This window comes from Branchiostoma floridae, chromosome 10 (assembly GCF_000003815.2).
Source record: "Branchiostoma floridae strain S238N-H82 chromosome 10, Bfl_VNyyK, whole genome shotgun sequence".
NCBI lineage: Eukaryota > Metazoa > Chordata > Leptocardii > Amphioxiformes > Branchiostomatidae > Branchiostoma > Branchiostoma floridae.
Genome location: NC_049988.1, coordinates 3,258,339 through 3,276,626, shown reverse-complemented (window position 1 = coordinate 3,276,626; position 18,288 = coordinate 3,258,339). Strand labels below are relative to the sequence as shown.

Sequence of the window (18,288 nt, the reverse complement as noted above, 5' to 3'; positions counted from 1 at the left end):
AAAAAACAATCATTGCTCCAAGAAAATTTGATTAACTGTATTCATACGTGGCTGATAAACCTCTTCAACAACAAAGTGGGATTCATCTTCAACCTTATTCAGGTTACAGAATTGACTGGTTCTTTGCTCCAGAGGTGTGCGGTTCAATAATTTCATAGACATCATTAGCAAAGGGCCCTCCTTCACCCAGTCCTGCACAGAAGGTTGAAGGACCTTTCTTCTTGTAAGTGTCCGCTGCTGTTGCTGACGAAAAGCATTGTCCTTTATCCCGAACTGACCTAGTCTCTATCTCGCGATAGAATCCCACTTTTTATTAGGTTGCAGTTTATATAGTAATGATAGAAATATTCTTTTTAGCCATATTACAGTTTCCTCACTTTGAATATTTGTCTAGTGTTGAAAAATGTATTTTCTTATGAGTTTTGATCAAACGACATGATATAAACACATCTCAAGCTACATTTGAACATTACTAAGAAACGAGAAGAGGCCGAACAAATGTATTACAATAGTTTTAGAACCCACGTTTCAGATTAGTCTTAGAAACTATGTGTACTGTATTACGACCTTTTGTATATATATATATATATGTCTGTACCGATATTTCTGCCCCGATAGGGCATGACTGTGCAATACAGGCTATTACATGATATGCCTAACTTGGTAATCGCTTGACATAGTCTATAGCTGGTAAACTAAACTTTAATGGCTACATATATCTTTTATTTAATTTGTTTTAAATTTATGTATTTATTTATTATTTATACTTACATTTTTATTTGTGCACATACATAGATGAAAAAGAGAGGTTAGTAAGAAATGGGGGCACGACTCCCTTCTTATTCATTATTGGTACCATTGACATCATTTTTACCGTTTCTAGAAAATACTATCAATTTCACTGATGTGTCACTGATGTTAATGTTAATATGTTACTAATATTACTATATATATAAACGATTTAAAGTATTCTCTTGGCAATATTCAGCCAATTGGTTGCGACTTTTTTTATGAAATATTGATATGTTTATCCGTGGTGATGATAACAGTCTTTACCTTTCTGACAAACTTCAACTTATTCGATGAAAATAAAAGTATGCTTGAATACATCACACATGATCATCTTGATGTCATGGATAGAATCTCATTGGAATAATATGTCCTTAGATAGCTTGACATCAGGGCATCTACATATAATGATTAATTATAAGCCATAATTAGTCATCTTAGGCTTAGGTCCCAATTGGAAAAAGGATCCCTCCCGGACGGTTCACGGGCTGTTTTTAGCACTTTCGGGCTTACCCCCTACATGGCCCCTTGGGACTCCTGACGGTTCCCGAGGTATTTTGTAGTCCGGTCAGGCACCGGGTTGAATTTAAGTCGGACTTAAAATACACCGGGGACCCAGTAACAAATAAACGCCGTAATCTACCCATTGTAAGCACCAAGGGGTACCCCGCGGTGTCTGACAGTCCACCGGGATTTTGATTTTGTGGCTTCGGAGCCTGACGGGGGCTACATCCCTGACGGGCACTGGTGCTATTGTGACCTAAGCCTAAATGGCTAAAAACTAGATGGATCATTGGTGGTGGTACCAGTGGTTGTGGTAGGTTATGCTAATTCAGATGATAGTGATGATGATGATGATGATGGTTAGTTCCTTTCTAGGGGTACCAGATGTAACACCGTGCCATTACACGTGTTTTGTTGTGAAAAAAGCGGATAGTATAATAAAGGCCGACAACAAGATAAACCAAGAGTTTATAAAAAAATCAAGATGTACTACTGATCCACAAATTTGAATAATATAAAAGGTAGTAAAATTTTCTCCCCATGGGTGTGCTGCAGTGGACTGATCCGTCGTGTTGGGCTTAGGTAGGTCAGTAAGCTGGACTTTGAAGCGAGCGTTGTTAGATTCTTTGCAGAAACAGGACAACACCACATCGATCGCTGGACAAGATGCCGGGTTACGACTTTCAGACCATCTCAACGCTAGCTGGTAGTGTCATCTTCCATCTGACCATCTCCGAATGGCTGTCCTCTCCATTGCTGCGGAAACTGGCGCCTGCCTTCGTGACTTTACCGGCCAACAAACAGGTGGTACTGAGAAACAGGTGAGGCATGTTTGCTCTTACGTCTTATCCTTCCAAATCGTCGACGTATTGTTTGTATACAAAGATGTTTGGTCGGAAAGGTAAAAAAAAACTTATATCATGTATACCGTTACTCGATATTCGTTTTCTTCCTTAATATGGAGACACTTAGAAAATTTGAAATGAGTATCACCGCTCATTCGGACATCGCCCTTCTTCGGCTATTGTTTGTACTGAATTAGTAAATACGCCCCAGATTACAGTGGCCGGGGTGATTAGGCAACAGATAGGGTTGTCGTGGCAACAGATCTTTCTCCTAGATACGATATAAAAGCATGTATGTCATACCTGGGCCGCGATAACGTTCGATACTGATGTTCGGGACCGGGCGATAAAAAAGCTGCATCACACAGGCTTCCATCGAACGCTTCGAACGTACTCTGCCCAGACCGAGTGCGGCGCGGTCGAAAATTCGATCATCTGATTCGGAAGTTAGAATTACTGCTGTAACTGTTTTTGTTCGAGGACACGAGAATTTCATCAACTTCTGGCGCATTTCGCATCGAAACATGTGTTTTCTCTCTGTTGCGACGACAATCTTATCTGTTGCCTTGCGTTTTCTCAGGTGGTTGTGACATAAATAAAAATACAACACGGTGTATTCCGCATCACCCTCGGTTCCAGCCCTCCCGCGGGTTGGGGGAGGGCTGGGCCGTCGGGATATCCAACCCGACCCGGTCCAACCCGATTAAGTATCATCAGAAATTAACCTTTTCCCGTTCAATGCCTTTTATTGGAAGACACATTCTTTATTCTTTCAGTGTGATGTCCATCATCCATGCTGCAATCACAGGTGGTCTGGCCCTGTACATGTTCCTTTTCGTCTTCGTAAACCCAGAAGATCTATGGTAGGTCATACCTAAATGTCATTACATGGATAGGTTAGGGGTGGGTACCGGTACAGAAAATTCAGGTCCAGGTACGGTCAAGGTCTAGAAGGTTAGGTCCAGGTACGGACCTGAACCTGGACATAATTATTTTTGAAAACTTGTGAATGGGCGATACTCAAAACAATGGTCTGTTTCGCTACAAAGGATTCTGTTTGGTGGAGTATCCGACGTCCATTTCCGTTCTAAAATCCTATATTCATGTAAACAACACTAACTGCCTCTGTTTTAGACCAGGTTTGACTGTGGAAACTTGGCAGAAAATGACTTTCAACTCTCCCCTTCTCCGCTATTGTTATTTTCTTGGGACGGTAGGCCACAAAACACAAGAATGCCTACCGATATAATCGAATCATTTTCGAATCGGTCCAACATTCGGTCCACTAATTTTTTTCAGGTCCGGTTTTTTCTGGACCGGTCCAACAAGAAAAAACGGTTTTGTACCGGTACCGGTACCAACCCCTAGGATAGATCGTTCCGGGCTGTCAATCAATTTTTGGCCAATCAGATAGTGGTAATTGTTCACATGACAAGATCCCACGTCAACAGGCACGAAAGACCATTAAATATTCTCAACAGTAGAGGTGTTTCATATATTAAAGTCATCTGAGCTAAAACAGTGCATAATCCGAAATATGGCCTTGCGTTACTCCAGATTTTCTTAAACCAATGACTGTTTTTAAAGGTAAGGTACATACCTACAAATTTTCGATGTTGTTGATTGTACAGACAAATGTAAATCCTAGTTCTGGATAAATAACTTTGTTCTTCTGTGTTATAAGAACTCTGTATTTCCATTCTTTATTGTAAATGTAAATTTATCTTGTTATATACAACAGGTTTCAACCACCTATCTTTTACTTTACGGCATGCGTTTCAGTTGGGCACGTGATTGCTGGTAAGTCACTTTAAATGAATACTGACAGGGATGTCTAAGCATTTGCACGAACCCTGTGAGATTCGTACGAACATTATGTGATACGCACGGATCACTATGTGTAAACGCACGAACCTTATGAAAATCACACGAATCACTAAGCGAAGACTTACGTACATTATGTGATTCGCACGATTCACTATGTGACACACACGATCCTAATGCGATTTGCACGAACCTTATGCGAAACCGGCCGACCACCCCCGGGTCACGTGACATTACGTCATTCGCATAATTCGTTTGGTAGTAGAATACTGAATTCTTCTTAATGCGTGATGGACTAAATGGGTACTTTGTTGTACAGTATGCATTGATTTCTTTCTAGAAATAATGTTTATCGTAAAATAACACCGTGTCTCCCTTTTGGCATAAGGTACCCCTTTACAACTTTGTTATCTTCAAATGTTTTGAATACTTAGATGTTTAAATATTGTGTTATACTTTGATCTTTAGTATAGTTTCTTATGTGGCAGTTTACCTTAGTATTTTTTAATCGTTTTTGATCGTCAATTCACCTCAAAGTAGTAGATCTTCTCGAAGATGGCATTCTTGACTCCGCGTCTGCACCACTGTTGTTCATGATGTATGTTTCTCAAGTCTAAAGGAATGTCCTTTAAGCCTCACGAGAATGGGCATTTTTGGCATTCCCTGGCCTGGGGGGGGGGGGGGGTTGGGTCATTCGTATTTTCAAAACGGCTTATTGTACGATCACCAAATTTGCAGGTAGTGTTATGCTTGTCGAGTTTATGATTCCATTGTTTAAGCCAAAATTAGTGATTTTTGTAAAATTTGCCTTTCGGAAACCCGTTGCCATGGTAACACGAAAAATTATAAACTTACTTTATTTTTTGTAACTTGTTTCCAACAATATTGTAGGAAAAGTCACCAAGTTTGGTTGTTCTAGCATCAGCCGTTTGGGAGCTATAGGACGTCAAAGTTGGCGCAGGCACTTTTCGCCCACCCCCTCCCCCAGTCTGGATAGGGTTAATAAACAAACATGTTTCGTCCATATAATTCTTGTTGCTTGACTTGCAGACAGTCTACTGATGGCGATGTATGCAACTCTTCGAGACAGGAATATGGTTCTACATCACGCTATTTCCATCTGGTGTGGCCATAATCTATTTGTAAGTTATTACCTGCCAAGTTTTTTGTTTCTTTTGTATAATTCTTAGTATTCTCTTAGTGTTGTGCGTGTGTGTGTGTTTGTGTGAACATCATGACTGGAAAAGTTTTTATGTATGTTATGTAGTACATTAGTAGGTGTTGGCAAAATAAAGAAACGATTACATTTATCATTGACGGCAGTGAATTTATAAATTTCCTTCAAGAATTATGCAAATTAGATGATTTGCATAACTGTTCTATATCATCACAAAATATCTATACAGTCACATGTACAAGAGCTAAATTTCATTCTGCACACGCGCGTACACACACACACACACACGCACACACACACACACACACACATGCTACCGAAAATATCATTATGTAAGATATTGATGACAACAATTGCCGGCGTTCTACCGACTTCAGGGAACGGCCGTCGCACATAATGCCTATACCCCTTTTTTAAACAATGAATAATGCATTACAGACACATGAGATACCTCTTCCCCATAATGACATTTCCAGAATTTATATTCTCTCCTGATTGGTTTGACAATTTTTGTTGGACAATAGCACATTATTCTTTTTCATAGTAGGTAACAGCAGTATGAATTCAACGTACCATGGTTACTTGCCCTTTGCTAGGTTGCTGGTGCGGGCTTGTATTTTGGCAATACTTGGTTCCTGACGGAACTGTCCAGTCCCTTCGTGAATATGAGGTAAGGCATATTCTAACATCAGATCAATGAGACAATGAAATGGTAAGGGCTCAAGTGATAAAAGCACCAGAGACAAAAATAGGCTTTGTGGCTCCTGCTTATTCTTTATCTATGTACCAGGGACTTTAAAGAGAAAGGTCACCATTCAAGGCATGCGTCGATGGTGCATTATTTATGCCATAGGGCTACCCTTGTTAAAAGTAACCATAAGAATTTTTTCTTGCAATTTGGGTAATGTTGGCATTTAGCCTGGGTACCGTCTGATTTTTACCGGCACTCCTTGCACTCTCTGTCCCAGGGCAGTACTAAATCGGCCCGAGAAAACTCCGAGAAAAGCTCGCTCTATAAAAAAACTCATCTTTGACCCCGGTTATCTCCTAGATACCACCGGTAAGGCTCAACAACTAAAATCTGAAACCTGCTGCCAACCAAACTGCTGAACTGAGCAAAATTTGACCAAAATGGAAAAGCTTAAGCACTTCACACGAGAGCAAGAATGAGCCGGAATGCCGTCGGAATGAAAAAAAATCTTTTCTATTCCTGGCAATTCCTGGCAATTCGTAGTGTGTTCCAGAAATTCCCACTGCATTCCAGCTATTTGTGCCCGTTCTTTTGGCTGGCCCGAAAGTTTTTGACTGTCGAGGTGCATTCGAAGTGGAGAAATATTGAATGGAATTCAAAGTGGATTCAAAGTGGATTCTAACTATTCTAACTGCAGTCTGACCGCATTCTACGGCATTCCAATATTATTCAAAACATTCTTATCTCATTCATGGAGAACCGAAACGGCAAGCCACTTCGAAGCCTGTCCGAATGTGGCCAAAGGAATATCTGGAATGCAGTGAGAATTTCTAGAATACACTGCGAATTCCCAGGAACAGAAAAGACTTTTCATTCTGACGGCATTTTGGCTCATTCCTTCTCGTGTGAAGGGGATATAAGGTCCATTTGAAATTCCCACTCGGAATGGCCCCGAATGTGGCACGAATTTTGCAAATACTTCATTCCGGCTGGTTTTGCTTGATTCCTGCTAATTCAGTTTCAGTGTGAAGGCTCTATTAGATTTTAACTCTTCGTTCTTACTCCAAAAGTCTCGAGAATTTTCAAGGATAAAGAGGCCTTTCAAGGATTTTAGGTGGTACTATAATCGTTTTTTATTCCCATTTTGTGACTTCTTCTGCGCAATTCAGTTGTGACGTGTGCCCTATATAGAATTTGTTTTGTTTCCAATCCAGGTTGATCCTACACACTCTGGGCCACAAACGTTCCCTGCTCTACAAAGTAAACGGCGTGGCCATGCTGGTGGCGTTCTTCGTTTTCCGTATCGCCACCATCCCCATCTATTTTGGACTAGTTCCGCACATGAGGACAGGGGAAATGTTCAAAATGGAATACGGCGCTCTCATCAGTTTATTATTTCTGAGCCCCTTAGTTTGCATGTTGAACGTATTTTGGTTCACCAAGATATGTAAAGGGGCATACCAAGTCTTCTGTTCCCCAAAAATTGGTACTGAATGATTTTCGTCTGATCGATCAAGAACTAAGAGTTCCACGACCTCATACCTTCGCCTCATACCTTTTTCGAGTGATACATTATGATTTTTTTTCACTGAGGTCCTATATGCATGAGTCATATCAGTTGATTATCCTCTGCAAAACGTTGAGAATCGATGATGACATTTGTGTCAAAAACATGATTTTAGAATTGTACATGGAAATGTACATTGTAGTGAAGTTGAACCTTATAGAACGTGTAACTTTTGAAGTGTCAGAAAGTTTGAGTCAATTGATAAGATGGCCTATTTCTCGCGTGAAACATGTTAAGAGGTTGGACCATTGGTCAGAATAATAAGGACAATGTAAAATAAAGTGTAGTATAGATTCACAGGGGCATCCACAACTGCATGAAGGGCTAGAGGCTAATTAAAAAGACTGTATTTTAAGTTGCAAGTGCCAACTTTTGCTTTTGTTTGGTTGCTTTCTTGATCCATGTTTTGATGTACTCTCTAGAATAACGTTGGACTGTTCTAGGTGACTAGAGGGACTGGTATATAAGGCCATATCCTCATTACTAGAAATGAGACCTCTCTGTGCCCTGCCATATTTACCCACCAAAACCATGTCTTGGACTCTACAATTCTGTGGCTTCGGAGCCCTGCCGGGGCTACATCCCTGACCGGCACCGGTGTAATTGGGACCTAAGCCTAAATGGGTAAAACCTAGATGGATCATTGGTACTAGCGGTGGTGGTGGGTAATGCTGATTCAGATGATGATGATGATGATGACAATAATGGTCAGTTCCTTTCTAGGGGTATTGGCGTAACGCCGTGCCATTATACAAGAGTGTTTCGATGTGAAAAGTAGCGGATAGTATGATAAATCCCGGCAACAAGATAAACCAAGAGGTTATAGAAAAATCAAGATGTTTTCATGATCCACAAAACTAAACAAAAAATAAAAGGTAGCAAAATTTTCTCCCTAAGGGTGTGCTGCAGTGGACTGATCCGTCGTGTTGGACCTAAGTAGGTCAGTAAACTGGACTTTGAAGCGTTGTCAGATTCTTTGTAGAAACAGGACAACAGCACATCACTGGACAAGATGCCGGGTTACGACTTCCAGACCATCTCAACGAAAGCTGGTAGTGTCATCTTCCATCTGGCCATCTCCGAATGGCTGTCCTCTCCATTGCTGCGGAAACTGGTGCCTGCCTTCGGGACTTTGCCGTCCAACAAACAGGTGGTACTGAGAAACAGGTGAGGCATGTTTGCTTTTAAGGACACCAACATCTTCTGAATGATCGAAGTATTGTTTGTAAACGAAGATGTTTGGTCGGAAAGGTGATAAAACCATTAGAAGGCTGTCGTGGCCACAGAATCATAATTTTATCATGTCCACTGTTGCCATCCTATCTAGATATTTGATATCTTCCCTATTATAAAAGATTGTGACACGTGGAAAATTTGAACACCCCTCATACGGACATCGCCCTACGTTGGCCATTGTTCTTCGTAATCAGTAAATACGCCCCAGATTTCAGTGGCCAGGGTGATAAGGCTACAGATAAGATTGTCGTGACAACAGATCTTTCTCCTAGATACAATATAAAAGCCTGTATCAACGTGAAACTACTAAATAGAAAATCTGTGTTTCCTTAAGTACGTGAAAAATACTATTAATAGTAGTATGAACAGGTCTAGCTTCTTGTATATCTCGCTTCTTGTTACCTTCGCCAAGAAGGTTATATTTTGGGTAGCGTGTTTATGTATGTATGTATGTGTGTAGAACACCGGCATAACTGGAGAACGCCTGGATGGATTGTATTGATATTTGGTATGTGGGTAGATCTTGATAACACCTGAAAACGATTAGATTTTGGGCCCCCTAGGGGCTTGTTACGGTACTGCAGCGGAACTTCCGGGTTTGATATCTCAAGTTCTGGACATGTTGTGGTCATGATTTTTGGGTGCTGGATAGCTCGTGGGACCGAGAGTAAGTGGTATAGATTTGGGCACCCTAGTGACTTGTTTTGGAACTGCAGGACAGGTTTAGTGTTAGACTTTGAAAGGGAATAACTCAAGAAGGGATTGACGGATTGTCATGATTTTTGGTACGTAGATAGCTGACGTGACCTTCATATAATTACATATCAATTATGCAAATTGGAATCTAATTTGCATAATTAATTTAAAAAATCGTCTTAACACGCTCAGTTCAATTATAGGACCATTACAACATGTGACATTTGTCAATGAGAAAAAGGATATTTATACATTACATACATTATGCAAAATAAAGACCTAATTTGCATAATTAATGAGAAAATGCCATAATGTCATTGTGGTAACTGACAGGAACTTCATACTTGTAGCATTTGAAAGTTATGTACAGGTGAACATCGTTGAACATAAATTCAAATGTAAATGAGGTCCTCATTTGCATAATTTATCAGAAAATGCGATTGAGCCTTATTTCTTAACATAGATCGTGTACGCCTGTTGTTTGGTGAAGGAGATGATCAACTAATATAATTCATGCAAATTAGGACCTTATTTGTATAATTAATGACAAACAGAATTAATACAGCTGTTGTAAAGGGTAGAATCATTTGGCGAAGGTATGGGGTCGTGGAACTCTAGTATAATATATATATTTTATATCACGTATTGTTGTTTAGCGTATACTCAACAGGTATCTATATCTAAAGAAATGTGTATGCTGTCTTTGTCATTGGTTAAAAAAACGTATTTTCTGTTCTATTGTTTTTATTGGAAGAAACATTTTTTATCCTTTCAGTGTCATGTCCACGGTCCATGCTGCAATCACCGGTGGTCTGGCTCTGTACATGTTTCTTTTCGTCTTCGTAAGCCCAGAAGATCTATGGTAGGTCATACCTATAAATGTCATCACTGTCAGTTCAAACTATAGAATTAGCCAATCGTAGGGTAGGATTTGTTCACGTGACCATCAGCGAGAGACCCGTGTCTACAGCCACGACTGATGTACAAGGTAGCAGAACACAGTTTTCGGTCTGTGGATATTTCTATAGTTGAGAACCACAAGGTGGAACCTACGGCTTTGAAGCGGAAAAATTACAATATTTTTAGGGTACAAGCCACAAAATATTTTCAAAAAAAATCCTGTCGGCGTATAGCTTCTCATGCCCATTGTGCAACTGCGTGGAGTCTACGTGCCCACATACAATCTTTTGGGATCCTTAAAGTGGTAAGTACCGCCTCCCAGTACGAAATCGTACGGAATCCAAAGGATTTGGGAACACACAGACACACCGTAGCACGTTAAGTGCATGCAGAACTCTCTCTACATTCGGGCTGCGGATTCGAGCCAGTAAGGGCGACGCGCGTACCCCGTAGAGCGAGTAGAGCGAGTAAGGAAACCGTACGTACGCAGCACGTGTAAGTACGGCCTGCATACGGTAACGTGGCAGTCGCACAGAGATTGTACGTTGTACGCACGTAACTCACCATCTGCGCAACGAACAATGCAGCCACGCAACCGCCTCACGGCCAAGCGTGGCGTGCAGACCACATACTTATAACTTTTGCAACCGTGCGAGTTACGTGAGTTGAGACGTTCCCTCTCTGCTCTTACCATTTCTTCCCCACGTTTTTTTTTAGAAAAACGTAACGGATGTGACCTCTCAAAAACGTGCGGACGAAAAACACATACTTGTGCCCTTAGCTTTAACCCTATTCAGACCGGGGGTGGGGGCTTTTGAGGCCCGCGCTAAATTCGATGTCCTATAACGCCAGAACGGCTTACGCTAGAGCCACCAAATTTAGTGAGTTTTCCTAAAATATTGTTGGCAACAATTCTACGAAGTTTGACAAATTTTCAATTTTTTCTTGTTGCCATGGCAACCGTTTGTTGACAGGCAGTTTTGCCAAAAATCACTATTTTTGGTTCTAACAATGTATTTTTCAAATTTATTTGCTATATTACTGTGATTTTGTTACATAAATAAAATCTTATATTATTCAGCATATCTTTCATAATGATATATGCATAAATTATGCTAATTTGATGACGTCATCAGCCCAAAATCCAAGATGGCGGACGGAATGGCCAGATCAAGAAAAACAAGCTAATTATCCCTTAAAATTTGCAACTACCTGGTATTTTTTCATCAAAAACCATCTAAATGAATGAATTTAGTCTATTTCCATTGCCCTTTGTGATTATTTGTGCAAAAAAAGTATTTTAAAAAATTCAAGGTGGTGGATATAATATGGCGGAGCCCAACTCGTATCTTAGATGTGCATGACGTCATTTTATGACGTCATATTGACGTCATTGATGTTGTTTTGGGCAAGGGAAGTGGTAATAAACTTTTTTTTTTTTTTTTTGGCCCTTGTTGTTAAATTTTTGCAGAATAATTTGAATTTTTTTGGGAATACCCTTTTTTTAGGGGTTTGGCCAAGGTATTAAAATTGGGGGGGTTTTAATTAGGTTTTTTTAGGTTAAGGTAAGGTCAAACGTCAAATAAACTTCAGATTTTTTTTGGATTTCTTTTCCTAAAAATTTGGGGGCCCTCGGGCCCGTTTTTTTAGGTTTTTGGGCTTTAAAAGGGGGGGGCTTAAAAAGCCCCCCCCCCCCCCCCCCCCCCGTCCAGGGATGACCAAAAAAGCCCGGTCTGAATAGGGTTAAGGTCTACTACGTAATATTTGAACAAAACAAAAAGTAGCTTTTCCTACTTTTTCTTTACATTGTTAGTTCAATCAACCCTATAGCATTGCATACCAATATTTACAGAGAGACGCTGTGACATTATTGCACCAAATAAGCATGTATAAAAATTGTGATATTCCAACAAACAGATGGGTTCAGGCCTGGTCACTGCCTGGCTGGTGTTCCTTATCAGCCTGGCTTCCCAGTGGGGGCTAGTTGACAGTTTCCTTTGACTACAGTAGATTAGTTTTCTCTACAAGGTTTCTTGCAGTTTTGAATGGAATATGACCTCAGCTTGTTGATACCCTACAAAATAGACTAATAACTTCATGATTATATGCTATTTTAGAATGATTAGATATGGGTGTTTCCAAAGAAGAAGATCTCCATTGTGTTCTTTATCTGCAGTCTGCCATGTGCTAACTGATTACCCCACCCCGGGGGACCTACTGGTGGCAAGCTGTTTTACAAACAGGAGGGTCTAACCAACTTGGTCTAACTAGGGAGGTCAACAGGTTACAGTGGGCCTAGAGCAGAATGTTTTGTAGGCTAACCTTTACGTTGCAAACGTAAAAAATGACACAAAAGTGTCAAAAACTGTCAAAAAGTGGTAGTAAATCTGAAATTTCTTAGTTCTAGAATATTTGAAATTTGAGCGCAAAAAACTACGTAGTAGACCTTTATGTACACGCGTCACAAAGTGTGTTATGTATGAAATTCATCTGAGCTAAATCAGGGTATAAAATCGCAAGCCCTTTGCGTTTGGGACCGCTCCGTGTTAACAGCGACACCTTAGCTTTGGCATGGTATAGCACCAGTCAGCGTTGCTCTAGGGAAGGTGATAGACGGTCATCGAAACGTTCTTAATTACAGGTTTGTGATAGCAGAAGCTGTACTGTTTTCGTTGGCATGTAAAGGAGCCGCCATTTTGTTTTGCAGTGTATGACGGGAAGGGTGGCGTTATTTTTGGATTTGACGGATTATACGGTGTTGTACTAAGTGATTTGATGGGATATAAATGTGATATTGTGGTCTTGTCGGAAACGGCAGGGCGGCAAGAGCCAGAAGCATAAAGAGTTAGTGTGTGGTATATATGAAGGGATTGGATGGGATGGGATGGTTAGGAAATGTGATCTTGTGGTCTTATTGTAATATATTCTGGTTCTAAACCTTGTTCTCCTCTGTTGCAATAACTTTATTTTTTTCATTCAGGTTTCAAACATCTACCTTACTTTGCGACAAGCAACGCGCTTGGGTTCCTGGTAGCTGGTAAGTGTGTTATTCTTTATTCATTCATTAAAATCAACCTTACAGAGATCAATTCTTAGCAGAAGCATCTCTGAATGCCGTTGATCTTTACAATGTGACTCACAGTAAATACTTACAACGACTAGACAACATGTACAGTTTGCATGACATACACAGCACATAGACAAATAAAACACTTAGGCACCAGTCATTGATTTGTTGTACAGTCTGATTGTATAGTGTAGGAATGAGTTGCGCAGTCTGGAGGTCCTTGCTTTTGGGACCGAGATACTACATGAGCTTCGAAGTGACCTTCCAGTGACCTCTGACCTGACGAAGTGTTAAGACGAATACTCCAGAAGGGGGCAATATTTTCCAAAGGATGATGTATCAATGACGTTCGCTTATAAAACAATACGCAATAAATAGACCCATGCAAACCCCAGCCATGTATTCCCTATACGTATAGACTCATTCAACATGAATATTTTCCGCATGTAAATGAGACCAATTTTTAATGAGAAATCAAAGACCACATAGAACGTCGAGTTTTCTTATTGCCCCTAAAATACGTTTTGTATCCTAACATTTCTCATGCGTTTTAAGCCCATTGTATTCAACCTAAGGCCAAGATTTGATTAAAAAGTACTTGCGAGGGGGTGTAGTAGAATACTGATCATGAGTGCTTGGTCATGCACGAGCGACTTATGTGTATTTTCTTACTGTCTATTGCAAAATATCATTTCCTTCTGGAGTCAAGGTCTCAATGAGAACTTTGCTGGAAACTTTGCTTGAATCTTGAAATATTTGAAATATCTATATAATTACATTATATATATACATGTTATAGTTCGATCTTTAGTCTATTTCATCATGTGGCAGTATCATTTAGTATTGTTTATTCAACATTTTCAATCACGATGGTCAAATTTGGCCCAAAAGTTTCCATTCGAACGCAGAGTATCGGGTTATGCTAACGTCACATTTGCACAAAGGGGTCCGGCCGGGTAGGTTAGGGGCTGAATCGTTGCACTTTCGGGCGGGACCCCGTGAGACCCCCGGCGGGTGCCGGGTTATTTTGGGGCTCGGGCGGGGCCCCGGTTGATTCTAAGTCGGACTTAAAATCAATCGGGCCCCGGGCAGGAACATACGCCGAATCAAAGCCGTCAACTAATCGTGAATACATCGCCAGGGTCCCCTACAGTACTCGCCCGGTACTCGCCCGGCACCCCGGCAGTACTCGACGGTACAGGCCCAACCTTCTTGTATTGCAAACTATTGCATCCGTTGTTTCATCCCGGAACACCGCCAGGGCAGCTGACGGGGTCCCTCGGTCATCAAACAGGACAATTTGGGCCATGGTCACATTTCCACATAGGGACCCTGGCGGGTAATTTACGGACTGTTTTTTGGCTCTTCCGGTCGGAGTCCTGCTGGTCTCCCAGCGGCTGCCGGGTTATTTTTGGCCTCGGGCGGGGCCCCGGTTGGTTTTAAGTTGGACTTAAAATGAACCGGGCTCCCGCGGGGAAATTATTAGGGAAATATCATCAGTAAAAAATTCACTTTCTACTCTTCTCAATGGAAGGTCCCACACGCATAAGGCGCACAAAGGACTTAAAGTCGCAAGAATGTTCTCGCATTTATAGCTTGCTCACCAGCGTATCGTAGACGCAAAACATGGTTCGGAGCCTAACCCAACATTTTCTTCTCTGGCACTGCCGTTGCGCTTATCTCTCCTCTTCCACTACCTATGTAGCAAGAACAAGGATGAAACGGGGACTAGCCGTCCCCACCCTCAGCCTGAGTTGAGCAAGCGGCATGTGCTCATCCTGTCGGTCGAAGTGCAGTGGCATTTTCCGCTTCTACTAATATTAGTACTACGTGGCACACATGCAAAAATCAAGGAAGACGAGCCAACCAATGCTTATATACGCCCCCCCCCCAAAAAAAAAACATGATGGTCGTGGTTCGCGAGGCGTACGACAGGGACTATACAGCTGTCCACAACGGGTGAATCGGCCGACCCACTGCCAGACCCCTACGGGGTACCCGTGGACATCCCCAGGGCAGCTCACGGTTGCCTGCCGAACATCGAGCGATAAAGGGTTAAAGCATACGACTATTGCACGAAAGCCACCGGAATGCCCACCGGAGCCCCCCGGGACCTCTAGCGGGACGCCTGAAGAAAAAATGATTTGTGACTATGTGAGCCGATGTCTACCCGGTTTCAGAGCCCGGCCGGGGCCTACATCGGTTAGACAACGCGCGGACCCCCTAGGTAATGTGACGTAGGCCTTACCAGGGCTCCCGCGCGGTCCCCGTGGAGGGCTGACGGTGACTTAAACATCTTCTACAAGATCGTGATAGTTAGAAATGAAACCCATCGCACGTGTCTCGTTAAGATCAGATGAAACGTGGCAGTGTGTATACGTTAAATCTTACGATGTACGTGTGCTGCACAGTTTTGTCTCAATGTTTTCTGAAATGTGCCTAGTTGTTGATTTAGAAAGGGTGTTTGGTGGACAAAAAAACAAATACCATCATATTCAGATTGGTCCTAAATTTGACTGAAAATCCAAATCTTTTATACCATTTATGTAATGATTGTATGATCAAACTTTCTGTCTTAGAGATTTTTGAACTTCTACTTAAAATTTTTGACACTCAAAAACTCGTAATTCAAAATTGCCTCCATATTTTAAAAATCCCTAAGACACAAATCTGGAGATATTAGTTGTCGAAAATTTTAGTCCTGAAACAGTTGATTTGCACGCGTTTTGTAAGCGATTTGAATACCATGTTTGGCCGTATGTCGAGTCGCACTGATAGGGACACAGGGTAATTGATACCGCCGTAAACAAGCTTAAGTGTTGTCACATGTTTCAATCTGAACGGCAGAAAAACTAAGCTGGCCAGATAATGGTTTATATTTGTGAAAATGTTTGTTTTCCTCTGGCACACGGCACCCGGGAAAGTACGGGCGTTTTCTGTGTGTTGATTGTAACATCACGACCTCCAATAGAACGCCCGTTCTGTTCGATCACGTCAGATCGAACATGATTCGTGTTCTGAAACCCCATATAGAAGTTTGGAAATTTTGGGGCCATATTTGACCAAGTGAACGTAAATTGTCACTTCACCTCAAAGTTGTAGATCGTCGCTGAGATGGCCGCCTTGATTCCCCTTCTATACCACCTTGTTTCATGATTCAGGATGTATGTTTCCTCAGTCTAAAATAATTAATAAGCAGTTATATTTCTTTTACATTATTCTTGTTGCTTGACTTGCAGACAGTCTACTGATGGCGATGTATGTTCCTATACGAGACTGGAAGTTAACACTGCATCACACAGTTGCTATCTGGGGCGCCCATAATGTCATGGTAAGTTACTATCTGGCATCTTTTTTTTGGGGGGGGGGGAGGTATAGTCTCAGTATTCTCTATAGATCTGTTTTGTGTGTGCTTCTGTAAACCATCCTCCTACGCAGGGACATCCAACAGCAAAACCGCCTGTCTGGATGTACCCTGCTCTTTCGGTCTTTCTATTTTGTATTTTATTTTGCCGTGTCCAACCTAACTTTTTGGCTGGCGTACTTCGAGAAAAATGACAAAATAGAAAGCCCGATAAAAACGACTAGAAAAAAGTTTAAATAGAGTATAAAATGAATGCACTAAGACTTCTTATCGTTTCCTAGGTTGCTGGTGCGGGATTGTATTTTGGCAACACTTGGTTTCTGATGGAAGTGTCAAACCCATTCGTGAATATGAGGTAAAGTATATACAAAAATCGGATTACAGAGACAGTGAAATGCTAAGAGCTAGAGTAACAAAACAGCAGAGACAGAGGCAGTAACCTATTTTCGACTGCATCTTAGACAAGTTCATGTTGTGATGTACTGTGGCTCCTGCTTATTATTTATCTATTTTCTCTGTGGCCTGTTCAAGTATTGTGACGCACTACTTTAAATCCGAACCGAACTACTATTGGTGGGGAAACGGGTCGTGGATGAAAACTGTGTATTGCGACCTTATAGAGAGCGGTGGGACTCAATGTCTGTAACGCATTTATAAAAACCCACTATGTCGCTTCATACTGAAGTCAAATATAAAATGTATCTTACAGTTACAGTGAAAAGAATTTGTTCTCTTTCCAATCCAGGTTGATCCTACACACTCTGGGCCACAAACGTTCCCTGCTCTACAAAGTAAACGGCGTGGCCATGCTGGTGGCATTCTTCGCTTTCCGTATCGCCACCATCCCCATCTACTTTGGACTAGTTCCGCACATGAGGACAGGGGAGTTCTTCAAAATGGAACTCGGCCCTATCATCAAATTCTTATTTATCAGTCCCATATTTTGTATGTTAAACATATTTTGGTTCACCAAGATATGTAAAGGGGCATACCGCGTCCTGTATTCCTCCGAAACGGGTAGTGAATTATTTTCGTCCATCAAGAACTAAGAGTTCCAAGACCTCACACCTTCGCCAAATGATGTTAACCTTTTTCGAGTGATATATTATGAATGTATGTTTTCACTGATTATCCAAATGGGGTCCTAATTTGCATAAATCATATCAGTTGATCATCTTCTGCACCAACATAAGTTATTCAAAGTTTATATATTTTCATAGTAAACGATGCCTGTGTAGCATTTTCTCATAGATTATATAAAAAGTCCAGATTTGGTTGATTTTGTCTTTTGACGTGGACCTTCACACCCAGATGTCGCAAGAATAAAATTCCTATTATTGAACACTGTGCAATCATGTAACATTGTGTTAAGTCTAAATCACCAACCTCGCAGACAGGCTTTACGCACTATCTATAGATGATTATTTATTCGTTATCAATATTCCACTTATTTGTCGTGAATGAATACATTGAAATTGTTTACATCTAGTCGACAATATAGAAACTGAAACGTTGTGTGTACAACCAAATGTATGTTTTTATTTGTCACAGAACGGTGCAAAGTATCAGAGTTAACGACTGGGATAGTGGATTGATCTACTACTTAGATTTCGTGGATAAATAGTTTG

At 41.1% G+C, this 18,288-nt stretch overlaps 1 protein-coding gene across 1 annotated transcript; it reads left to right on the top strand.

Annotated features, from left to right (window-relative positions):
• The first annotated feature begins 8,409 nt into the window (after positions 1-8,409).
• Positions 8,410-17,768, top strand: LOC118424250 (TLC domain-containing protein 4-B-like). The gene is made up of 6 exons (XM_035832790.1): positions 8,410-8,564; positions 10,105-10,139; positions 13,210-13,266; positions 16,536-16,627; positions 16,942-17,015; positions 17,406-17,768. Exons 1-6 carry the CDS (start codon positions 8,410-8,412, stop codon positions 17,707-17,709), a joined length of 717 nt encoding a protein of 238 aa, XP_035688683.1. The 3' UTR covers positions 17,710-17,768.
• The last annotated feature ends 520 nt before the right edge of the window (positions 17,769-18,288 follow it).